Source organism: Ammospiza nelsoni, chromosome 5 (genome assembly GCF_027579445.1).
Source record: "Ammospiza nelsoni isolate bAmmNel1 chromosome 5, bAmmNel1.pri, whole genome shotgun sequence".
Lineage (NCBI taxonomy): Eukaryota > Metazoa > Chordata > Aves > Passeriformes > Passerellidae > Ammospiza > Ammospiza nelsoni.
This window is the reverse complement of record NC_080637.1, coordinates 52,951,269-52,976,858: the sequence shown is the minus strand read 5'-3', so window position 1 is coordinate 52,976,858 and position 25,590 is coordinate 52,951,269. Positions and strand designations below refer to the sequence as shown.

Sequence of the window (25,590 nt, the reverse complement as noted above, 5' to 3'; positions counted from 1 at the left end):
GCAGACCTGATCCTGCATTCTTTCCACATGCATATTTTCTCTTGGAAATTATGAGCATGCAAGGCTGCAAGATTGGTCCTATCATGGCAATTTCCTGGCAGAGGGAAAAGACAGAAGCTATTTTTAAATGAAAGCTTTGAATCAGAAAAATATTGCAGAGTGAAGCAAAAAATATGTGTCAAAACCCTGAAATCATGGACTGTGTAGTTTCCTCATGTCAGTAGTTTTCTTCTCCTGGTTTTAAGGCTATGTTTTTGGAGGATTGGGCTGAGATTTTTAAGTGAGACATTTCTGTTCTCCCCGGTTCACATTATCACTGCAGCAGCAGCATTTTCTGTGTGAGTCAGGCTGGAGAGAGGTGTTCAAAGGGATGGGACTTTGCAAAAACCTGTAGTTCAGCCATGCACACGGTTCTGCTTTAAGTTTGCCCAGGAGTTCATTATTTATCCCCCCACAATTGGTTTTTGCTCCTACCTTGGTGTACATCTTAAACTTTTTCTTCCAAATTTGTGCTTAGTGGTCACTTGGGAAAAACAAGTAAGAGAAAGTGTGTGACTTCTTAACAGTGGAAAATTATGTCCTCTTTTTCTCATCACTTGCTTTTGTATAGCTTAAGAATGACCCAAAGGGCTCTTGGTCAGATTTTAATTTTAAACAAACCAACTGATTTGATTCGAGATCCTTATTTCCCCCAAAAGCACTCTCAGAGTGATTTGAACATGTGAAAAAAAGGCAGTTTAAACCACAGTTGTTTCCCTGCCTTTGATAGAATGGTCACTAGACATAAAATTCACTGCCTCGGAGAGAGGTGCTTTAGTTAATTAGTTACAATCAGTGTTGTGCTAAGAGACTGCACTGCTGCTTGCCCATGTATTTGCCTGGTAATCTCACTTGCTGGCTTTGCTCATCCCATTCCACATGTTGTGGCTAGATTCCTATATCTGCTTTGTGAGGGAGTGCCCCAAACTAAATTGGTGTAGGGGGATGATGAGAATCTTCCTCTTTGTCCTCCTCTGTGCTCTGGAAACCTGGGGGGCCAGGTGAGCCTACTTCGTAGGTTTTGCTAACGTGAAGTTTTCCAGGCCTAGCCTGGACTTAAAAAAATTAATTTTGGTTGCACATTCTTTATATTATCTTCTAGCAATATTCCCCCCCTTTTTTTCTTCACCCACATGCTCATTCATATCCTCCTGCTGTGCTTTGTGTGTTATCTGACTGCCTCCTTCCTCATTCCAGGAGGCTGGATTTCACTGCCCCTCTGACCAGGAGCATGCAGCTTCTGGTGGCACACTGCATGGTCATTTTCTGGGGCTCTGGGGTTTTGGCATCCTCCAAAGGCTGCTGAGTAGGTAACTGTGATCCTGGCTCAGCATGCCAGCTCTCGTGGTGCTGAGATGGGCCAGCCTGATGTTGCCCACACCACCATCTTTGCAAAAGCACATCTCCTGCAGGCTTTTGTGGGCTTGTCTGCAGCCTGGGTATGTCACACCACACCACATAAACCACCAGGAAAAGTTCAGCCTGGTGATGAATAATGCCCAGAATCCTGTCCTACCCTCTGCTGTTTGCATATGTGAGGTTAAATGGAAGGGAAGACCACCCCAGCCTGCCTTTCAGTTTGCAGCTCAGGAGAGGCAGCTGAACAGCCTGGCATTCACCTGGCTCTTGCTTTTTTCCAGGTGACCTGGTGTCTCGAGCAATGCACCACCTGCAGCCCCTCAATGCCAAGCAGCACGGGAATGGGACACCCATGCACCAGAAGCAGGGATCCTTCTACTGGGAGCCAGAGGCCCTGTACACCCTTTGCTACTTCATGCACTGTCCACAGATGGAGTGGGAAAACCCCAATGTGGAGCCCTCGAAAGTCACGCTGCAGACTGAGAGGTAAGAGCCTCTGCATGGTGCTTGGTGTCGTGGTGAGGATGTTTTGTTAATAAATCAGCCTGGCTGGCTAATTGCTAATTACAGCCTGCATGCAAGAGGCTGTGGAGCAGTCAGCTTCACTTTGGGATCACCTCCCTGAAATCCGCTTCTCTCCCCGAAGTGCTGCGTGGCTGAACCAATATATATCAAAAGTGACACCCAGTGGCTACAGACAGCAAATTGGTTCCAGATGTGCTTGGGAGAGATTTCCTTTTCCTTTCGTTGTTGCTCAGCTATTCTGTGTTTCGGAAAAGAAAATGAGAACTTCTATTTCTGGCCTAGCAGGTTTGGGTTTAAATGTGTTTTTTTTTCCCCTGCGTGTTAATAGGGCTCAACAGCTGTGAGGGGAAGTGGAAAATGAATAGAGCAGTGTGTGTAGAAAGGAGAAGTCATTAAAGATGCTGGGCTCCTGCCGCACTGAGTAACGGGGCACAGGAGTGACCTTGGGGCTGCCCTGGCCAGGGATGTGGCAAGTGCCAGCTGTGCTGCTCTTGTCCCTGCTCCAGGGATGGGCCAGGGAGCTGTGCCTCTGGCCCTGTCCCGACTCAGGGTCTGATGTAAGGTGAGAAGGAAACGCCTCTGAAGCTGGCAGGGTGGCCAGCCCAGGTGGCAGATTGCTGACCAAGAAAATAAATCCCTCTCCCAAGAAAAGCCCAGCAAACCCTCTTTTAAAACATGTCTCCAGCTGTGTGCTAGGGCACACTGCTGCTTCCATGCCACACTCTCACCAGCCCTAAACCAGGCAGCCTCAGTACAGAGATGAGAGGAGTGGCTGGTTTGATGCTGGATATGAATTTTTAGGATGGGTATTGTGGTGATGCAAATGCAAAGCTGGTTTGTCAGGCTGGGCTCCACATTTACATCCAGAGTATGTATGGCAGTATACATGTGAGCCAAACTCTGATCTGCACATATGGGGCTTGGCTATTGTTGCAGGATGAAGTCTGTATCTCAAAAGCAGCATTTGAGGGTGTCATTGTGTGTGTATTGTAAATGGTATATAATATGATATTTTAATTGAAATACTTTTTTATTAGTTGCAGAAGAACATACAAAATGAAATTCTGGCATTAATGATGTTACTGGGAATTTTGCCATTTGCCTTTGGATGGCATTTTGTTTCTTTTCAAGTTTGGGTGGCTCTGTGAGCATGTTGTCACTTTTTGTTCTGTTATTTCCAAAGTATGAAAAAAACAAGAAGGGAAATGACAAGAATACAGAATTTTCTCTATTTTTTAAATTGATATTTATTTCATTAATTGTCATCCAGTCTTGCTCTTTTAGAAGGCCTAACTCATGTGCAGGAAATTTTTTTTGAAAATTATAATATACTCCACCTGATCTGTAGTTCTCATCTGTGGGAATAATGCTACTGGAACCAGAGGAAATAGAGGGGTGAATAAAGCTAAGCCTCTGGTTTTGTAAGATTTCTTCAGACTGCTGTGAAAAAGGGCAGGAATATTTGGAAAATCACTCTCAGCATTTGTTGTAATATGTTTTCCTTTCTCTGAGGTTGCCTTAATACATGTCCTCTTCATTAGAGCCCTAGAAATGCTGATTGTTTAAGGCAATTGTTCTTCCTTTATTTTGAAGCCTGCTCTGGCAGGGCGCCGTCACTTGGCAGGGCAGTGGCTGAGTGTGGCGTGCGGCGAGGCCGGAGCGAGTACTCCGTGTTATTGCCAAGAGCCTGTGGTCACCTCGGCAAGGAGCAGCTTCATCTCCTGCTGCCCAATCCAACATGCATTAGCACTTAGTGCCGGAGTGGGAATGGTGCCTGGCCTTTCCCATGGGGCTGAGCTCTGGAGTTTCACCAGCTGGATGGAACCACCCTGTGCTGCTCGGGAAGGAGAACAGTGAGGCTGACTTATCAGTAGTGCTCTGAGGAGCCTTCCTACCCATTTCCCATATTTTGTTTTTTTACAGGCAGTCATGCTTTGTGGTCCATGACGTATCTCTGATGGTTTCAGTTTCCATGATGGGATTTTGTGAGTTGCAGGGAAATGGGTTTATTAAACATGACACTTTTACGTGCAAAATATTTGCAAGATTTGTGACATATCTGTTGCTGTATTTGCTCTCCAGCTGCAGCAATTGCTTGTATTTTGTAAGAAGCCCAGAAGGAAGCAAGAAGGTCCAGGCATCTTTCCCGTCCTTGGCTTCTCTGTGTCCCTGCTGGTGCAGAGAAGCCAGGACAGTGTGGATCTGGCTGTAGAGGCAGTATTTTCATGAAAGAGGGGTTCTCTTTGGCTCTCTGTGAAGCCAACCTGGCTACTGTCTTGGCCCCCTCCTCCCTGACAGTGCAAGCCCAGGCTAGAGAGGATTGTGTGATGCAGCCAAAGAATTCTCACAGCACTTTCAAGGCTTGATGGCACCGTGAAACCATCCTGTTCTTCTTACTCATCTCCAGCCCACCTGGATTTTGGCTCTGAATCAGGCTGAGCTGCAAAGGCTGTACATGTCCTCCTGTGCAGAGGCTGGATATGAGAGGGGAATCCAGTATGGTGGCATTGCTGCCTGGCTTAGCACTTTCCAGCTCAGAAAGCAGTACCTCCCTCAGAGCCTTGGGGGACACATAAAAAGGTATTTTTACCTTTGAGTAAATCCGGCACTTCATTTCTAGGGAGCATTTCTCTGTGTTTGCTCTTCATGGAATTAAAGAAATGAGAATGCAGTATATTTTTAATTGTGTTTATCTTTACAGAAAATAAAAGGGAAAAATTATTATATAGTGAAACTCTTTTTGGGGGAGGGGAAACTGCTTTCATGGGAGGAGGAAGAGTGGAGAGTGGCCAGAATTGCTTAGAAAACCTGGAAAATATTCCCCACTTCCTAAATTCTGACAAATCCAACCATAAGATAGATGTGTGATCCCCTCCTACCCCAAACTCATATTCCTTCAATCTGGCCACTTTGGCTGAGACTCTCTGGTTTTTTGGCAGCCAGTTCTGCTGACCCTGGATACCATGTAAAAGGTTATTTTGTCAGGCATGGAGGTACAGGGAGAGGGTGGACCTCTTTGTGGGGTCCCCTTTCCCTATTGCACCCAGCTGGGATGTGCTGGAGCCATTTATCTTGTGCTGGGTGTTGCCTACAAAAGCAGTGCTCCTCCAGTGCTTCCACCTGCAGGATGCTGCGGATTATTTAGGTTTGTGATTCTTTTGCTTTCCTGGGAATTAAAAAAAAAACCAACACAACCAAAAAGAACTGTAGATGAGGGTAGATGATCTTAACCGTTGTTAAGATTTCTTTCTTGCAGCTTCTAGCTTAAGAAAAAGATCTGTCCCGTGGTTATGTTTGGCTTGTCAGCCCCTATAATGCTTCCAAAATTATTGCAAGTAATTTCTTAAGCACCGGGAAGTGCAGAATCTGTAGTTGCAGATTTGTGTGATGTTGTTTTTCTTTAAGTGGTTTCTTACCCCCTTTTATCCACAGCTGTATTGACAAAGTCCTCATTACTTCCTAACTTGCCGTGTTCCCCATTAACAGCTCATTGAGAAGCTGTGGCTCAGCATTTCAGCCAGTCCAGAACCACCCATTAATTCTGCTCACGGGCAGCCAAGTCCCTTCTCCAGTGCTTCCTCTGCTGCTCCACCTTGGAGGAGCATTGTACCCCTGGCAGCTGTTAGCTTTTCTCCTCCAGTCTTAATTGAGTTGATAGATATGTGTCTGGTTCTAACCTTCTTTTCACTTTACCTTAACTATTTTTCCCTCTGTGGGGAGCAGTCCCTTAGGAAACTCCCATGGGCTGTTATTGCTTACTTTTCATCTTTCTGCCTGCCTTGCACGCTCACATGGACACACAGAGAAAAAGATATATGTTCCCTGCACATGTATACACCTGCAAATTGTAGACTGTGGTCATTCATTATTAATGGAAAGAGTTTGGGCTACCTCAATTTTGTTTCTTGCTTTGAGTAGCTATTGGTGTAGCTGGCTAATTAATGTGATGCAGCTCCTCTAATGAGAGGAGTTTTCCATGCTATTAAAATAACTTTTAAAATAATTTGAACTCTTTCAGAGCCTTTTTGTAACTGCTACAGCAGTTATACAGATTATACCTATAGAGAAATTTCAGTAAGAGAACTAGGGAAAAGTGTCCTTGGTTTAAATTATTCTGTGGTACAGACTCCCTGGCTAGGTTAGTCTCCAGCAAAGACCAGAAGAGAGTGGAGAGAGTGGTGAAGAATGCTGATGAAAAACAAGTAAAGCACTGGGAATATGGGAGCCCTGCAGTGAAACCTGAATGAACCTGCCTATGCAGAAGGGATTGCACATGCTTGGTGTGCCAGTATGCCATAGCCCCATGTAACCCTTTCTATTTTTATCCACTGTTTGATTGGAAACTTCACATAGTAAAGCTGTAGCCTTGCTGAAGTCAAAATTGAGAGCAGGGTTGATTGGACTTGGAACCCCTGAAAAGAAATCCCAATGCATCCTTACCTAAGTCCTCTAGATTTGCATGCTAAATATCAAACTTCCCACCTCCTAGAAATCCCTTCAGCAATGTTATTGGAGCTGCCTGCAGCATGTGAGATGGCGCATGTTACAAGAAATAGTTCAGGCATTATTTGTAGCTTGGCTGTTACAGAGCAATATCCTTGCTGGGCTGGGTCTGTATTCTTCATCTCTTTTATCAAGCTGGACTTCTGCTGTCCATGGGACGGCCATAGGATTTTTTAAATAGAGGAAACTGCATGCAGCCCAGTGAGAACTGCATGGTATCCAGGCTGTTCTGTGCTGCACTCTGAATGCTCTGTGTCTTCAGGGATTTATGCCATTGCCAGTCGTGTCAAATCCCATGTCCAAACTGCCAGTGAAATATTGGCCTTTTGTGGTTGCTGGCTGAGTCATCACTTTGACTCAGTTGTGTTTCAAGTCTTGGCCATTAATGTTTTTAATGCAGGAGAGGTAACAGGGACAGCTCATTCCAGCCGGGGCTGTGGGTTCAAAACCCATGATTTGCAGATCGCCGTTTGTGGACTCTGGAGCACCAATGTCTTGGTGCACAAAAGCCACAGGATAAATCCTTCTTCTGCCTAGGCAGGTCTCCTGAGGCTCCTGTGAGAGCAGGGAGGTTTGATCCTTCAGCCTGAACGATATGCAGAACTTGCTACTTAGGTCACCCTTAGCTGGGCTTCTGGGGTGGCAGAGCAGCTGTGTAGAGTGGCTGCATGAGCTCACATGGAGCATCAGCTGGCACTGCTGAGTTTCTGAGTTTCTGGGAAGGATTTGGACTGGCAGCTTTTTGGGGGCATCAAAAAGTATTTGCTCTCTCTGAAGACAAGTAGTTTATGGTGTAACTATAAATGAGCTTTTCACCCCAGAAACCCATCTGAAATGCATGCTCTATATTGGAAAACCCCATGTTTTTCTATCTTTCAATAATGCTAAAAATGGACTAGCGTTGCATATATATTTTCATCATATGTTCCTAGTGAAAACTTGTCAGAACTTAGGATACTTTTCAATTCATATATTGGGATTTTGTTTAAAAACCACCCATGAAAACAAAAACAAACAAGTATAAAGAACTTTTTACAATGTTAAAGTTGCTGACTCATATCTGCAAGAAAAAACATCTCCCTACCTTTATCTAGAAAGGCTTTTTTATGTAAAAGTACAGCCTTATGCTTCTGAGAAGCATCTTTAACTTTTACTTGGTAGCTTTTGCAAATTTAAACAGCAGCGACCTCTGTGTACCAATTTGCCTGTTGTATCCATAAAGGTTGGCAGTCAGCAATCCTTGGCTGGAGTGAGAGAAGAAACCCCACACCTACAGCACCACCACCCTCCTCAGTAGCCAGAGGATCCTGCAAACATCATCTGAAGCAACTGTAGCAATTGAACCAAGTTAGAGAATGGTCCGGTCTTTCAGCTGTGTCCCCTTCACAGCTGGGAAGCTGAGGCAGGGACAACAGGAGATAGCTCTGGGACTTCACATCCCAATAGGATTATGCCTGAGAGATTTGTCTCTTCCCATTGTGACTGTAAAGCCAGTCCTCTCCCTAAAGTTTGATTTAATACAGGCAGTGAATGAGTGCAATGAGTGGGCCAAGGGCTCTGTTGGTGTTTGGAGAAGAGCAGTGTGAAGTGCCCCTGGAAACAGAGAGACTGTTGTTGCTGCACTTGAAATGATGATGTTTTCTTTGGAGCACTCTGATTGTCTGGGAATCCCTCATGTGCACTGATGAGCTCTGGGACCTGGAGCACACTGTAGGCTCTGCTGGGAACGAGGGGCTGGTGGCCCATCCAGGGTTTGTGAGCCTGTGTTAGGAGCATTCAAAGGTGATGAGTGTTCCTACTCTCTGTATGGGAGAGGGAGCAGCTGGCGAGGGGAAGAACTGCTGGAAGTCAAGGAGACTGGTTGTGTGTAGTGGCCCTGCTCTGGGCAGAAGGTGGACTGAGAATCTGGTCAGCAGCCAGCAGGAATTCTGCACCCTGCAAAGATGGTAGGAACTGTGAAAAACCAGGGCCAGAGATTATTTGGAGCTGGAATTTGTCAGAGTGCTGGCCCTAGTGCTTTGCAAATCTGGCATTGCAGCAGCTGGTGTCCAGACAGGAGCTTCATCCATCTTCTCACAGATCCATGCAGAAATAATGAAGCATCCTATTGCATTTTATGGTGCACAATTTCTCATGGTCTTCCACCTGACAATTTCTCCTGTTTACATACAGGTAGACTGCTACCACAACAACAATAACAATAACAATAACAGTACTACTACTACTACTGCTAATAATAATGGAAAAGCCTGAGTTATTGCATATGCATGACAGGATTTTTAATACCTCAGTGTGCCAGCAGGCGAGGGAGGGGGAGTGGTGGGCAGCCCAGGAAGGCTGTGTGTGGCTCTGGAGGGAGTGCAGGCTTTAGGGAACCCCTCTTATGATTACATTTGGGCTCCTCCCTGTAACATCTGCTTTTCTGATGAGTCATTCTGTAATTCAGAGTGCTCCAGCTCCACAAAACTGAGATAAGTTTGAGGTCTGATGGGGTAGGGAGGGGTTGTTTGCCCCACTCAAGAGGGAGAGTGCTGGCAGGGAGCTGCAGTGTGTGAAGGCAGTGGGGAGAAGGACTTCTGATAGGCAGCACAGTGAGGACTTGTCCCTTGTGGGGTAGTGCCAGCAGGGTGTTGCTACCTGCAGATGTTTTCAAGGCATAGGAACTTATAGGCCCTTGAGCTGTTCAAAAATAGATGTGAGAGGAGTGCTGGGTGGCAGGAGGGAACAGGGGAGGATGCTGCCTGGGAGGAGGAACCAGGGATGTGAGGGTTGGTGGGGCACTCGTAATTGTCTTTTCTGATGAAATAGGAGAAGGCACACCCCAAGAGGAGCCAGCTGCCCCCTTGCCAAGGGTGGGGAGACAGGGCCCAGAAGGGTCCAACCCTTTGGGAATGTGCTTTGTCTTGGCCTCCCACAGCCCTCTCCCAGCTCTTGTGTGTGGGATGCGAGTTGCTCTGTGCAGAGACCTCTCCCTGCATCCTGATCTGGCATATTTTTCCATTTAGACATTTAGACGTGAGCTCAGGAAAATACAAGTCTGTGCCAAAAAGCTTTTTTTTTCCTTTTTTTTTTAAATTTTTTCTAAGCCCATACTTAACTTTAAACTGCATGGAATTAGAGAGTGGAAGCATGCATTTGAAGTTAAGCGCAGGTACAGAGAAGGGCTGGAGGAGGAAGTTAGAGCACTCACCTGCAGCCCAGGGAAGGTGCTTGTGCAGCAGCTGAGCTGCTCTTGATTTCCCATATCTTTCAGGCAGAATCAAGCTGAGCACCATGGTTAGATTAGTTTAATTAAGGCATGTGCTTCCAAAGCATGTAACTAGGTGACTTATGTGCTCTGTGTCTGCTCTGGAGCACAAAATTACTAAATTCTCCTGGTTGGTACCTGCCTTTGTACCAGAGATAAATCAGTGTATATGCCAGTGATGTGATGCATTTGGCTAACCCATTTTCACACAGTGCTGTCTGAAAAGTGAAATATTTCTTGCAGATGTCACATTGTCTTGTGGGTTATCACACCCTTATAACTCTGTGTTCCTCTTTCCTCTTTGGCACACAAGCAGTATTTAAAAGAAAAAACCCAGCCCTTCACATGGTGCACAGATTCTTGGAGGGTATTTTTAACCTATTGCACTCAGCCATATTTGGTTGTCTTCTCAAAATACAAATTTCCTGACATGCTGAGATATGCAGTGATGATTTTTTTTCCCTCGGAAAAAGGAATGTAATATGTTGTGAGCAAACTCCATATCCTCATCTAGGGACTGAAATTGGACTTTATAGAAAATTTCCCTGCTTCTGCGGAACACTGATTCCCTTTCCTCTTGGAATTTATAACACCAAATAGCCATGCTCATTTCTATTTCTCTGGTGAAATTTGCAAGACTGGGAAGGGGGGAAAAAATGCAATTTTATAGTGCAATTATCTGAGTTCCTGTAAATATTTTTATTTGCTCTGCTCCTTACTGTGGTGGGGCAGATTTTTGAGTTTCTGTCCTGCACAAGAGGAGGAAAAAGTGTGAACCTCTGAGCCCCCTGTTCAGCCCCAGCTCTCTGCTTTTCTGTTTGCCCAGCAGATGTTACAGGAAGGCAGTGTACAAGACTTTCTTCATTTCTCTGATCCAAACTGTGTTCACTCATGCAAAACATAAACTTGAATTGACTTTTCCTTTAATTGTATTCTAGAACCAAGTTATATCTGTAACTACATGCAGTTTCACTCTGTGATTTGCCTCTCCCCTTCTGCTCAGACGCTCAGCAAGTGATGAAAACCTCTTACTGATCACTTTTTCCCAGGTATTTTGTGCCTCAAAAGAGGGTCCCTCCTGCTCTAAAGATGACCTTCCAGGAACAAATACACCCCTGCTTCCCCCCTTTTCCTCCTCTAGCTCCCAGCACTCTCATGACAAATGAGCTGGGCTAGGAAATTGTTTTGTGTGAGCTGTGGGAGATGATCTTCTGTCCTTATCAGCCTCCTTACGTGGCCATGGCACGTCTAGGGAGAGCAAAAGCCTTGGAAACAAACGCAGCCTGGTCTTGAGGTGACAGTGATGTGTTGGAATAGAAAAACTATGGAAGTGGCAGCTCAGCCAAAGATGTCATATTTCAAAAAGAGGTTGTTCATTTACGTGCCTGTGAAATTTGGGAACCCAGCGTCCTAGGGAGAGTCAGTGGCCTCAGGGCTTCTCTGTCCTTCGGCACTTCTGAAGTCTCTCATCCCCCCTCAAGAATATTAATATCAGAGCTATGTAAAGCCAAGTCCTCAAAAAGGGAAATAAATGCATAAAGAGCTATAAATAGGAAAAGGATATTCCAGAGTCAACATCTTCTTAAATAATTTTTCTCAGGATATAACTTTTTGAGGTAAAGTTGTACATTTAAAATGTAAAATATTTGCCTACTCTGCAGCTAATGCAGGCTTTTTTTCTCCCTTCCTCCATGAAAAGGGACCACAGAAGGAAAGGCAAGCAAGAGACTTGCAGTGACCTTCAAGGTGTTCAGCTGCAGTTATTTTATTAGTTTTCTTCTGAAACACTACTTGAAGCTATGGTTTTTACTTGTGGTTTGGCATCTTTCTCTTGGTTCCCAAATAATTTCTAGCATAGATGGAGTGAACTATATGTGCTGCATGCTTCATCTCCAGCTTGGGCAGCTCTTGCTGGGACATGGGGCTGTCCAGGTATTGTGGAGTCAAGGACCGTGTTTCTGATAGTGCCCAGACTTTGTGAGGGTGTGGCTCAGAATCCCAACATTGACTTTTGGGGGCACTTTTGTATGTTTTTTTGGCAGAACAGCTGACACCCAAAGGTGTAGCAGTTTGATACTGCTAAAAGTGAGACCAAGCAGTCTGGTTTCTGATTTCTGACCTCGCTCACAGCTAACCTTCACTTTAGCTGCAAAATCCCCCACTTTCAGCACTGAGCACAAGGTGCCCATTGCATCGGCAGGAGATGCTGGAGACTTCCTGGGGCATTCCCTCTCCATCCTTAGCATCTCAGTGTTGGGACATCCCCTCTCTCTACCCAGGCCAGTGCATCAGCCAGAGCGGGACGTGGTCCTGTGCCAGACTCCTGTCCTCTTTTTGGGATTGCACCATGGGAAGGATGGGAGGAGAATTCGCCAGTTGGGTGCACTGACCTCGTGGAGCCCCATGGATGAGCATAGCTCATAAATCTCACTTTCCAAATAGTCCTGCCCTGGAGACAGGATGAGACATCTTGATTTAGACCTGTTTGAAAATTGCTGAGCTGGTTTGCTCTCCCATTCTTTCCTTATCCTTCTCTCTGTACGTATTTACATTCTCCCACACATATGCACACGCACACACCCTCTCCCCTCTGCTCCCTGCCTGTCTCTACCTGTGACCGCGATGCTGCTCGTGTGCCTGGCACTGATGTGTGTGTGCTCCGCAGGCCGTTCATCGTGCTGCCGCCGCTGATGGAGTGGATCCGGGTGGCGGTGGCTCACGCGGGGCACCGGCGCAGTTTCTCGGTGGACAGCGATGACGTGCGCCAGGCGGCCCGGCTGCTGCTGCCGGGAGTTGACTGCGAGCCCCGGCAGCTGAAGTAAGTCCCGGGATGCAGATGGGCTGTGCGGAATGTGTTCATCTCTGCCGGGGAGAGGCGGGCGGGCACGGGGCTCTGTGGTTGCTGGGAGGCGCAGGGATGCTCGGCGCTCGCCGTGTGTGTTGCAAAATCAGCTCCTGGTATTTGCTCACATCGGTGGATAAGCTGGTTGCATAGTAATGGGTGCCTGACTATCTCACAGCTCGATCAGAGCTTACGTGGTGATGTTTGGGTTTTTTTTCCCTCTTCCTATTAGGTTCTGCTTGCTAATGAGGGGCTGAAACCTTCTGCTAATTGTCTGATTCATGTTGCTTTGCTATAAAATACCGAAATGTAATTGGCAGGGCTGCAGATATTTTTCAGGGCTTTGTTTTCAGCATTAATGCTTAAGGGTACATTTAAACTTAGAGGTAAGACTACTTCTTAGAGTAAAATTGTATTTTTCATGCTAATGTCAACTCAAATTACAGCCTAGATAATTTGACATTTTCATGTATCAGATGTGACCTTTTGGTTTCCTAATGAAGTCCTAAAGTATTTATTGCCAGGATATGTTTTTAATGTCTGTTTTGCCTTATTATTATGTACTTGGAGAAAAGTACGTTCTAGGACTGTTCTGGAGTCAAGAATATGTTTGGTTTTGATGTTCATATGAATAGGCATTCTGAATCTGCCAAAGCAGAAATGATTCACTGGTATCCTAAATATGTACCAAAGCCCCAACTTCCAGCAGTCTGCCTCTCAATACAGCAGTAGATGCATTCTTTCCTGCAACACAGAAAGCAGAGGGCTGATTTACATGATTAGCTGTGACCTGCATGGGAGCAGCTGCCTTCTCTTGACTCTGGCCTTGATGTGCTCTTTTGACAGAGAGTATAATACTTCACTTCCTGATCTACACAGGCTTTTTATAGTCACAGCTATTTAATTTTTAATTGAAAAAAATATGGAATTTCAAAAGCCATGTCATGAGCATTTCAGATTTCAAACCTTGGCTGTAATTGCTTCCCTTTGGTGTGCCCACCATGGCCCTCGTTTCCAGAAGTGCTGCCTTCTCTGTATGTCCTGACGTGTCAGGACATACAGATACAGGTACTACACTGTCTGAAGACCTGGTACTTGGATCTGAAAAGGCACAATTAATTTAATACCTCTCCAAGTATTTAGGTAGGATTACAAATAAGGCAGTAATGTTTCTATTCTATATGCTCTATCTTAAAAATTAAGGTAGATACACTAAAATACCCGTGGTTAAAAAAACCCCACAATATACGACCCAAAATTTTATTTTGATGGTGTGTGTGCATGTATACATGTATATATATATAAAAAACTCTTATCAACTGTTATACAATTTTAGTTTTTTATTAGGAAGTTTCAGAATAATTTGAACTTGTGGAGATTTGTATTATACTGCAGAAGAATGTATTAATCATGGGGAACAAACCAGTGCTTAAAGTTGCCATCAAAAATTAATTTCATAAAGAATACAAGTGATAGTTGCCCTGCTTGTCTTAAAAGTGGGAATGAGCCTGAAGAGCATGGCCTGGGATTGATCAGATGAGAATGAAAAGGGAAAACTATTCCTGAGGCAAATTCTAGATTTTAGAGATCAGCCTTTGCAGTGTGTCTGTATTTGACTGCAGGGGCTGGATTCATCCACTGGTATCCCAAAATGACAATCTCTCTGCTGTGCTGGCAGATGAGTGTTCGTGTACCTTGGGTTTTATTTTGAGGTCTGTGCCTACTGCTGGTGTAGTGCAGCAGGTTCTTTGCATGGCTGCCAATAAGTCCCTGGCTGCCTGTAATCCTGAGATCAAAGGGAAGACTGAGCTTTTCTGAAGAGCAATGTGAGTCATCAGGATGTTAATTTGGAACTTTGCAGCCTGTAATTTTTTATTTGTATTCAGCAGACCCTCAGCACTCCTGAGTTTCATAAGCCAACACCAACCCTTCATTCCTCCCCATTAGGGAGGTTGACTTTCCAATTCTTAACTCCTCAAGGAGCATCAATTCCATAAATTTTAACACTGGGGGAGGGAATACAACAACTTTGCAGGGGATGGCTTTCCGAGTAAGCTGCATGACGAATGGAAGCTGGAGGATTTTAAGTGCTAGCTTGATAAATTTTGTGACTTCCATGGGAAAGTTTTATTAAGTAGAACCTTGAAAATGGTTAAAATTTTTAGGCTTTTTGCAGCATTCTTCTTTAGTTCCTGAAACACAGAGACCTGAACCCAAAAGTTCCCATGGTCCCAGGTGACACTGCATCATTCCACAGTGTTGGTTCACAACCTGTCATTGCAATTGCATAAAGCAAAATCAGCTTCCATGCAGCTTCCATGGAAAAACATGCATATGGGGAGAGGGAGAGATTGGCAGGATCTCAAAGGCTATGAAGTTCAGGATCAGTTTGCATAAAACCCAAATGTTTAGCTTCTTATCTGAGCTACAGCATGGAGGTCTCCCTGCAAATCCATGTGACACTTCCTGGCATAATCACATACTCCACCAGTGAGATTCCCATTCTGTGGCTTCGTAAATCATCCCTTCTTTCTTCCTGCCTTTCATTCCTCTTTTTTGCCCTTTTTCCGAGCCTTTTACAAAAACCCATCTCTTTAATTTCTTGCAATGTTTTCCTCTTCTGAAAGAGGAGCTGCTCTTGCTCTGTGTAGAGGAGTGAGGGAAGCTGGAATCAGTCAGGAGCTGCTTGTCTCCTTCCTGATCTCTTTTCATTTTACAGGAGCAGATGTGCCAGAAAGTTTCTTCCTCTGGTCAGCTCTGGGAGATGAGCAGGGATGTAAGCACTCACCTTCCCCCAGGAGAGAAGGCTTTAGACAGACCAGTTGTTTCTACCTTTTGCAAGGAGATGGCTTTCACAGATGGGTTCAGTGCTGGATGCACAGCAGCTCACTGAGACAGAAAGCCAAGCTGTGTCCAGGATATTGTCACAGTGGGAACAGCACACTTAAATAAAGCCTCACCTATACCCATCTGAGGCAGCAGGATGTAGTCAGTTGAGGTGGCTCTCTGCTGACATGAATCATTAATAGGGTACTCTGCTACCTATTCTAGACCTTTTGTTATTGAAGGCATGAAAGTAATTTGTTGTCTGAAAGGGGCCTGGTGGTAAAAACTATGTTGAACTGTCTTTCTATTGTAATAAGGTAGCATCACTGCTCAGCCTGCACAGGCACTATCTGGCTGCAAACAGATGTTGGCTTCTCCTCATCACCATATCTGCAAGGGGTCCCTTTCCCCTTGCTCCAGCTAAACACAAGAAGGTCTTTGGACATCTTTCCTTCCTCCATTCTGTGGGATGTGTGTTTGAAACAAACCCCAGTGTGTTAGACATGTGGTGGGGAGGATCACTGGTGCATGACTGCATGGGGGGCTGGAGGCTGATGGCAGAGAAACAGAGAGGGAGGAACATCCTGTGTTGCTCAGCTCAAAGGCTGCTGTGCCTTTTATCAGGGTCAGGGGCTTCATTTCTGGTGGCAATATATCGTGGCCATCCTGGAGGATGTAAAGATGCTGGAACACCTGTGAGATGTGTCCATCAGTGCCAACAGAGGTCATCACCCAAGAACTTTAGTGAATACTTTGCCTCTGGTTTGGGGGGAGAAAGTCCTGCTGGAAAAGGAAAAACAAATAATAGCAACAAGGTTATGAAAATGGAAAAACAATAATAAAAGAAGAGAAAATTATGCAGCTTAATGCACTCAAATCAGGATGACCAAATAACCTCAATTCCAGCGATGAGAAAGAGCTGCCTCACAAAATCAGGGGGTCAGAGGGAAATATTTTTAACAAAGCCTGGAGTGATGCCATAACTCTAAGGATTAATAATAGTAATGCCCAACATTTGAAAAGGATGAGAAATGATCCAAGGAAAATTCCAGGCAGTTAGTGCAAGGCCTCTGAATGTTTTTTCAAGCAAAGACTGATTAAAGACATGTTGTTGAGGGAAAAATGGGATAAAATGTGACACAGATTTTCTAAAGATAGATCTTGCCAGGCTAATCTAATAACTTTTTTGATAAGATAACTGATTTTCTACCCCAAGGAAATTCAGTAGAATTTCATCTCTTTGGACTTGAGTGAAGATTTCATACAGTCCATGCAGGGATCTATTAACACAAGAAGATGGGGGTTAGTTAGGAAATTGGAAAGTGAGCAGGGGCTGGCTTCAAGAGAGGTGGCAAGGGCTGGGCTGGCTGAGAGGGGCTTGCAAGCAGGGACCTTCAGCTCTCATTCTTAAAAACTGGTAATTTTTAATTTTCAGAAAGGGTTTTGGCACAAATCATAGCAGTGTGCTCATGAAGTTAAAATTTGCTGATGCCATGATGCTGAGAGGCATTGTCCTGACAGAGGAAGTTTGGGAAATCATCCAGGAAAAAGTGGATGACCTTGAGGGCTGGGACAGAATAAATGGGATGCAATGCAGTTTTCCACAAATGGAAATGCAGTTCTCCAGAAATTGAAGGCAAATGTATTTTTTAAATAAAAATACACAAACTCCGGTGTATATGTAACATATACACTATATATGCATCTTAATATATACTGTGTTGAGAGCTGAGTGTTGGAAAGGTGGTGGTAAAGGCTGTAGAGCAGTATATAATCTCAGAATGATTGTAAACCACAAAAGTAGATTTTTCCTCAGCCATGAAAAAAGCAAATGCATTTTGAATGTGCATTGGGAAAGGTATTTCCAGTAGAAACAGAAAAGTATTGGTGCCACGTGAAAGTGGTAGGAAGTGATGTGGAAGCACAAATCCTGTGTCCTGGTCAAAAAAATATTCCCTTTGGACCAGGTAGAAAGAACTGGGCTGGGATGATTTGGTTTTTTAACAGAATGTTCTCATGGAGACAAACATGAAGAAAGGGGCTCATTCAGCTGAGCAAAGTGTGTGCTGAGGGAATCTGTGGCTCTTGTCCAGAAATACATCAGGAGTAAACACTTTGGAAGGAAAAATACACTATTTAAAGGTCAGCATGGACACAAAAGTATGTGAATATTAGCAAGTCATGCTAAGCTCAGGTTGAAGGTGCAGATGTAGCCAAGCCTTGCTGCAGCACAGGGCCAGGTTTATTGACCTCCAGCCCCGTGTGCTCCCTCAGCTGCTGCCCTTCGCAGGCAGGCTCACCCAGCACTCTGAGTTGCATTTGTAGCTGTGATCCAGAAAGATCTCTGGGCAAACACAGGGTCTGAGCACCTTGGAAAATCTGTCTTTAATTGAAAATCAGTCCTGATTTCCAATTAGCCTTGTCCTGGGAATACCTAAGTCTGCTTTTCTGTCTGGGACCATCCCTCTTAATGAAGGCTCTCTAGGAAAATTGGATTATCACTCTCAAAAGTAAGTATTATTTGAGCATCCTTGGCTCATTCAAGAGAGCTTTCTTAAAACTATGGAAAGGGGAAAATACAATGATGTAAAGGGAAGATTTGTTATTTTGTTGTTTTGGAGTAGTCTGTACCATTTGCTGTGTCATCCTACTACTATACCACATGTGAACAATTCTGACCTGGAAGTGAAAGAAGAAGAGTTGCATTTAATGTTTTATTTTTGGAAATCTTGTGCTTGTACTAGAGCATGGAAATATAAATGGACTTTAATAAATAGAGATTAGAAAACAGAAAAAATTATTTTCACTGCTCTTCCTTCTTTCTTAAAATTTGTTGGGTAAAGGGGTTGAGTTTCTGGAGAAAGAGAGAGAGTATAAAATTACCAAGAAATTCTGCTATTTCATTAGATACAGCCACCTTCAAGTAGGAATGGTTAATGTTGGCCTAGTTTCTTGAATGTCCTTGTTTTTCCTACAAATTTTCACTAATCTTTTAACACCAGCCATGGCTATTGCTGTAATTAGATACAAAAATGTGAGCAGTAGCAAACAAGCTACTTGACAAAATGCAGCAGTCCCTTGGGACACATGGTGCCAGCAGATGAAGGAGATTTTATTACTTAGAGTTAGAGCACAGGTTTCTGAGGTGAATCTCAACCTGTCCTGCCAAATGTCTGCTTGAAGACAGCAGTAATAAAAAAAATTATTGAGGGGAAGGACCTTGGCCTCATATTCTCCTTCAATTTTAGGGGAGAATACATTTGCATTTTTAGGGCCTTTAGGATCCAACTTTCTTTTTCCCATTGCAAGCAATATCATTGCTGCTCTGTCATATGCTCTGTCCCTTTTATTGCATTCCTGAATGCAATAATTAGGATACAGATAACACACCATTTCCCACTCTTTGGTGAAGACTTATGCTATCTATATATATGAAAGATGAGTCTGTACTGAAACTTTCCTATGGCACTGTGACCTTGTTCAAAAGCTGAGCTCAGATTTAATTTTGAACATGGTTCCTGACCTATATACACAGAACCTGGAGTATTAAGAGTGTTTTGAAATACAGATTTGTGTCTTGATTTGATAGTCACATCACTTTTTAAATGTATTTTCCAGTATTTGTAACCAGCTTATTCTCAGACCTTTGACAAGAATAAGTGTTTGGATAATAAACATTTGGAGTATTTTTTTCTTGTCTTAATTTAACGCATGATTAAAGTAAATGGAGATATTCTATTTCTGCAATAAAAAGTAGTGCTCTTCATCACTTTGATCAACATGTTTGTGCCTACATTTTCCTCTCTCCAAAACTGAAAATGCAAATAATTGTCTCAATATAGTATTTATATTGCAGTTCTATTAATATCAGCATTATAGTCCTTTGTAAAGCACCACATTGGAAAAAAAAGTGCTCACAAATTTAAATCAAATTGTCTGCTGCTCCCACTCTTGTTGTTTGTGTCTGTAGTCTCACTGAAGACCCCCAGGCAAGGAACAAGACCCTTTTGTGCTATGGGCTGTGCAGGCCAGATCAAAACGGTGATCCATGACCCCAAGAAATTCAGCATTGCAAATGCATGTCTATTGCTGCCTGAAAGACAACTCCTTCCAGGCTTCCAACCAGCTGAACTATAATTTCTGACTCAAGACCTCATTTATATTTAGGACAAACTGGATGAATTCTACAAAGCTAGAGAGATGGGCCTTATTAATAGATTATCACTCTTTGAGTTGAAAGGGCTGGTGATGGAGTCCCAGGTGAGCAAACAAGGTTCTGGTGCTTGGCTGTCAGTGCAGTGATCTGCTCATCTGAGCCATGGAGAACGTTTGTCCTGCTGCTCGTCATAGACTGCACTCCATTTCTTTTGAATCAACTGCGTCTGCCAGTTACGATGGAAACACTTTGCCTTTGAATCATCCATTTTCCCAAACGTATTCAACCCATGAGTAACTTATTAAAGATCTGCACAGACTCCCTCTTAGCCAGTCGGAGTGAAAATGAAAAAAAACAACATCCCTTGTGTTTAAAGCACTACTGTAGAAGCCCTACATTATGTTTTTGTAATGTGAGTTTGGGAAAAGAAAAATAATTTGCTGTACTGCTAGGACTCATTACAAATGAAGAAGATTATCTTTGACTCCTTTCAGATGTTTGAGTACTTCAGAGTATGATGGAGTGCCATGGTCACCCTGCAGTGTTTGACAGTGACCATTTGCAAATAATTAATGTTACCATGGCACTCCCCATATAAAGCCACAGTCCATTTAATTATGTGCAGTGGCAACACTGTAATGATCTTGAAGATAACAGCTGTAGAGGCAGTATCTGTCAGGAATTAAAAGAGGACTTGGAGAAAATTGTATTGCATTGTGAGTTAAAAAATGCGGTCACAATTTTACTGCAAATGTAAAATTGCAATAATTTCATCTGTTTCTAATTTTTCTTTATTTTTAAAGGCAATTGTTGGCTTGCTTCACACTAGGGAAGGGAAGGGAGTTGACGGGCTCTGTGATTGAACCCCAGAACTGGAGGAGTGAATTTGCTGTTGAGCACAAGGCCTATGATAAGTGTGTATTATTAATTCAAACATATAATTTCTCAATTCTGGGAATGAGAGCATTATGCAGTGGTGATGATGGTGGTGCCAAGCAGCCTACCCAGCCCCATAGGTGCTAAATAGGGAAGTTCAGAATGGACTGTGTCTGTAGAGAGGGGTTATCAGTCTCAGAGTATGTTGGTCAGTCCTACTTTTGTCACTGTATCATCTCTGGGAGACCTCAAAGTTTGCCTGACCCAGTCAGCAACTGGTGTGGTGATGTCCTACCATCCTGAGATTGTCCCTAGGTAGAAGAGGAGCAGAAGAGCATTGTCCCTCCATGATCCATGGAACATTGTTCCTCCCATCAGCCTTCCCAGCCCATTTGATGAAAATGCACCTTTTCTGCAGGGTGACGTCTTGGGGAAAGGATGACCTGTGTGAATGCTGATGGCTGGCAGACTCTGGCAACAAACCATGGTAGCCTTGGAGGGGACATCCTGCTGTTGGGCTGGTGTCAGCTTCCTGTGCACTTGGAAAGATCACAAAGACTTTTTGGCAAAATGGCCCCATGCTGACAGTGCAGCTGGGGAGGGCTCCAGCTCTGCATGCACATATGCTCTGTTCCCTTGCTTAGCAGGCACAGTTTCACAACTCTCAAAAGTGACCCTGTATATTTAGCTGACTTTACTTGTTCCTCGTCAGCCTTGTGTTTCAAGCTTTTTCCCATCCCTTTCCCACCTCTTCAGAGCTTGTCAAAGAGTCCAAAGTGAAAGAGTCTCGAGTGAGTCAAACCTGGGAGTAGATTCACTTCCTCTTTTTTTATCTTGCATTCTTTAATGCTTGTGGTTCTGGATGGTGTCCACGATGGAGCAGTGTCCCCTTACACAGTGTAATATGGAGCAGACACTCTCTGCTTCTTTTTGGAATCAGTATTATGCAGTGAATGGTAAGAAGGAGAACTTGGGAGAAAATGCAGTGCTGTGTTGGCTTAGGTTTGATTTTTGATGGGTTTGGGTTTTTTTTTTTTAGTTTTCCACTTTTCATTTTTAAATGTGACAGCTCGGTCTGTCTGCCATGCAATCCTCCCAGCTGGCCTTCTCCAGTGTTGAAAGTGATGCTGTGCTTTTCTATTTGTACTTGTAGCTCCTGATCATTTTTTGATGTCTCTTCACTGCTTTTTATCACTACATGTTAAATCTCTTTTTCCTTAACTCAGTAATCTCTCTGGCTTTTTGAGAAGTTGCTTTCTCTCCTCATGCTCGGCTCCTTTCCTTTGTGTCATGCTCCTGTTCTAATAAACTCACCCGTTTGATCACTATCCAGTTTATTAGTCAACATATGGCAATACTCACAGTGGTCCTGTTTGGGGTATAAAAAAGGCAGTGGGCCCCTAGTACTAAGTTGTGGTTTCTTGCTTTGTGGAACTTGGTCTAGCTCTGACTTCGTCAGCGCTGGTGTGCTACCTGCTGTGCAGCCCAGGCATTCCTCTGCATCCATGTTCTTGTTGCGTTGTTTTTACAGCTGTAGCACCCTGCAGCCCTTGGACCAAGACACTTATCCCCCCAGCTGATTGAGGAGTATTGATTTGCTGATACTAAATATCAACAAGAATTTATGGCTTTCCTTCCTCGGCTGTAGTAAGCAGGTGAACTGACTCACTTTCAGGAGACCAGAGCCAGTTCATGGAGGAGTTCCTGATGATTTTTGAACACATGCCAGAATAGAGATCTGGGGAGCCCATACAGGCTAGGTGAGATAGGTCCTTGTTCCTCTTTCCTCCTTTCTGTGGGTGTGCAACCCAGGTCAAAGTTTGGCTTTTTTTTTGAAGAGGAGATGATCAGCTATCATTTTCATGCACTGAGCTGGGCTGACATCAGTGGAGCTCTGTCGGAGTCTGACCCCTTTTATTCAGTGTATGTTACATACCTCAGTACAAATGATGAAGCAGTGAATTAACACAGGCAGTGATTCACAGCAACAGACACCTCTGCAGAGGATGTCAAATCTTTCCATAGCTGCACTTTGCTGAGGAACCACCTTGTTTCCAGCCCAAAATTATCTGGGAATGCCATCTGCAGCTGGGAGGTCTCTCCTCCACCACCTAACTTCTGAACATGCTTTATCTTTGCCATGCCGTAAAGGAGGGCCCAGATGATCTCCAGCATCTCATGCTATGGGGACAGCAAGCACCAAATGTTGCTGTAGCTCTTGTGTCAGAAATGTGCCATGTGGTGTGAATGCATTTAGCCTCGATTGCTCCCATGGATCTCAGTGTTAGTGAGCTCAGCCCTGCATATGTCTGTGCTGGTTTTGCTTTTTACTTAAACTCAGTCAGAAAGTACTGCAGAAAACCCAGCCTTGCTGTTCGTTGCTTTCTCCCTCTCTGCTGTGGGCACGTTGCTGGTGCAGAATCTGTTATAGCTGTTGCAGTGTGTTTATTGTGACTGAGTGTTGTGCATTAATCTTGCAGCATCCTGTGGTGATGGAATGTCATCCTTGTTCCCCGAGTGATGATATTCCAAGCATACCTTTTTTGCATTCTTAGGACATTAATTTTTTTTATCAGTCAAAACCCAAACTGTGCAGTAGAATGAGCATCAACAAAACACCTGGTGTCCTCCAGACTGGTTGTGGTCCAAAACAGCAGAGAGCAAGTCTGAGATCAGATACTGGTTTCTAACCTGCAGGAGCTTTGATCAAAACACTTTGTATTTTGCATTTCACTTTCCTTCCTCTCTTGAAAGAGGAAGAGCAGCAGCTATTGCTGCATGCCACTGCTTCTATATAAACAGTGTATTTGTTGTATAGTGCTGTTAAATATTAAGCAGTGTTATATATTTTATAAAGGTCTGATAAAGCACTTTGAAGAAGAAATTTAAATGATAGTGATGTGCTGTTTCTGTTTCTCTTTTGATTTGCTGGCGGTTTTTAACATATGAAATAGAAAAACAAATATTTGATGTATGCTTGACTTTTTCACTTTTGATCTCTATTTTGTTTTTCCTTCAATAGTAGCCCGTCATTTTCTGACCTAGCATTTTTGCAGATTTAAAGTGGTGTTTTTCCAAAGAGTCCTTTATCCAAGTTCACACCAAAAGCGCTGTGGATTTGGACTCCACCCTCTGCCCCAGACACTCCTCAGCATGAAAGAAAAGCAAATATGTCTTTTAGCAAGATGAAACCAACTTGGATAAACATTAGATTTGAATTGCCTGGCTCTCTCTGGAGCTGTAGATTCACATCTTGGCTAAATAACTCCTAGCCTTTCTTTCATTTGAAATTAATATCAGTTCACAGTTTGAAGACCTTTGGAATAAGACCTTAAAAGAATGACATGTCGTCTGTTAGACACAGCCAGAAAGGATTTGTGTTTTGCCATGACTGCCTGGCAAGTCCATGGGGGACTTATGCATATGTGGCCCTGCTTGCATCACATGGACCAGAGGTTCTGCTCAACCTCAGCCAGCAGCCAGCCTGTGATTCTGTGACTTGCACTTTGTGCTCCAGAAAAGCTTCCCATTTACTGGGACTATGCTGGTAAGATCCTTGAAGGTGTTTGGAGTGATATTATTTTCTCTTTGGTCTATTGTCAACGATTATACATCCATTTGATGTAAGTTCAAAGCTTACTGAAGTCATTGGAAGTTTTCAGGGATCAGGGGAATTGGATAACCTTGCCATGCAGAGACAAAACTTGTGGTGAGAATGTACTGTACATTGCCTAAACAGGGAAACAAAATCAAGTGCAAGCTGGGCTTTTTCCCGCCAGTTTTTATTGAAATTTATAACTTGTCCCATGAAAGATAGACCAAGGGCAGTCTCCCATTATCTTGGATTGTCATTTCCCATTCAGCAATTTCCTTGCACATGCAGGTCAAAGGAGAATGGATGCGCGCGTGACCTAAATCCTTCAAAACCAGGGCACAGTATTATTTTCCTCGGGAGGTCTGTCCTCTGCCTGTCCTCTGAGGGAGTTGGTTTCTCCCCCTGCAGGATCGACGACTGTTTCTGTGCCTCTCGGAAGCTGGATGCAGTTGCCACCGAGGCAAAGTTCAAGCAAGACCTGGGTTTCCGGATGCTCAACTGCGGCCGGACGGATCTGGTTAAGCAGGCCATATCCCTGCTGGGGCCGGATGGGATCAACAGCATGAGCGAGCAGGTAACGGCATGGACATTCATGGAAGCAGCTGTGCAATGGGAGAGTTTTGTCTGCTTGTCACAGGAAATGAGCCCCAGCTTTCAGCTCTACATAGACAGGACCCTAATGCTTCCCCTTCGTTGAGTTAAAGCACTGCCAGGTGAACATCCACATTAAGTGAGGTCGTTTTGAGTTGTATCAATTTGCCTGTACTGAGGTAACTCAGTATGAGGGTGACTGCATCCCCTGAAATATTCTTAACAGTGAACTGAGTTGAGTGAAGGCAGAGGAAGATCCCAAGGGAGCTTAGTGTTGAGCTGAATACTTGAAACTGCTTCAGAGCCGTGCACAGTGCTGTGAGACAGGGCTTTATGAGGTGAGCAGCCTTGCACTGCACACAGCTCTGGGATCTGTCACCACTTCATGTGCACCACCCACCTTGTCAGTGAATGGTAAATTGCTGATGCTGTTTAATGGATTTCGATCCAGTTTGAACCTCACAGATGTGAAAGTATCTCTGCAGTTACCCCTGCACTGGTTATCACGGCCAACATCCACCAGTTGAAGAGCCTGAATTTCCTTGGATTACCCCTCCGTGAGGCTGGTGGTTGTGCCTGGGGTTAAAGCTGCCCTCTGCAGCTGCCTACTGGCAGCTGTCTGCAGGACCATAGTGCTCACCAAGGTGGTTCCCCCTTCCCAGAGGGAGATGATGGCTATGAATACTAACCTTTCCTTTTGAAATAGAGTCCCCTGACCTTTCTGGTGCCCCTGATGAAAGTTTATTGCTGCGTGTTCCCAGAGCTGTGTCATAATTTTTGACAGGAGCCAGGTGGCTGCCACCTCTCAGGTGGTCGCAAGGGACAAGAGCTGAAGTGTTCATGGGTTTAGGTCTTCTGAGATGAAAGCTGTTCCAGGAATGTGAATTACATTGCTGTTCAGTGGCTTCAGTCTGAGTTAGTATTGTGGATTCATCTGAGAAAAGCTTTAGAAGAGGGCAATACTTCCTGAAAAAAATACAGTATTGAACTGCTCATTCCAAGGTTCATACTTTTTAAAATTATTGTTATTT

At 44.1% G+C, this 25,590-nt stretch overlaps 1 protein-coding gene across 2 annotated transcripts in view; it reads left to right on the top strand.

Moving 5' to 3' along the window:
* Positions 1-25,590, top strand: part of ABTB3 (ankyrin repeat and BTB domain containing 3) — a 162,553-nt gene that overhangs the window by 104,480 nt on the left and 32,483 nt on the right. For both annotated transcript variants that reach the window (XM_059472098.1, XM_059472097.1), the window contains exons 3-5: positions 1,680-1,884; positions 12,339-12,491; positions 24,377-24,542. In XM_059472098.1, coding sequence (XP_059328081.1) covers positions 1,680-1,884; positions 12,339-12,491; positions 24,377-24,542 — 524 coding nt within the window. The remainder of the gene's footprint in view (positions 1-1,679; positions 1,885-12,338; positions 12,492-24,376; positions 24,543-25,590) is intronic.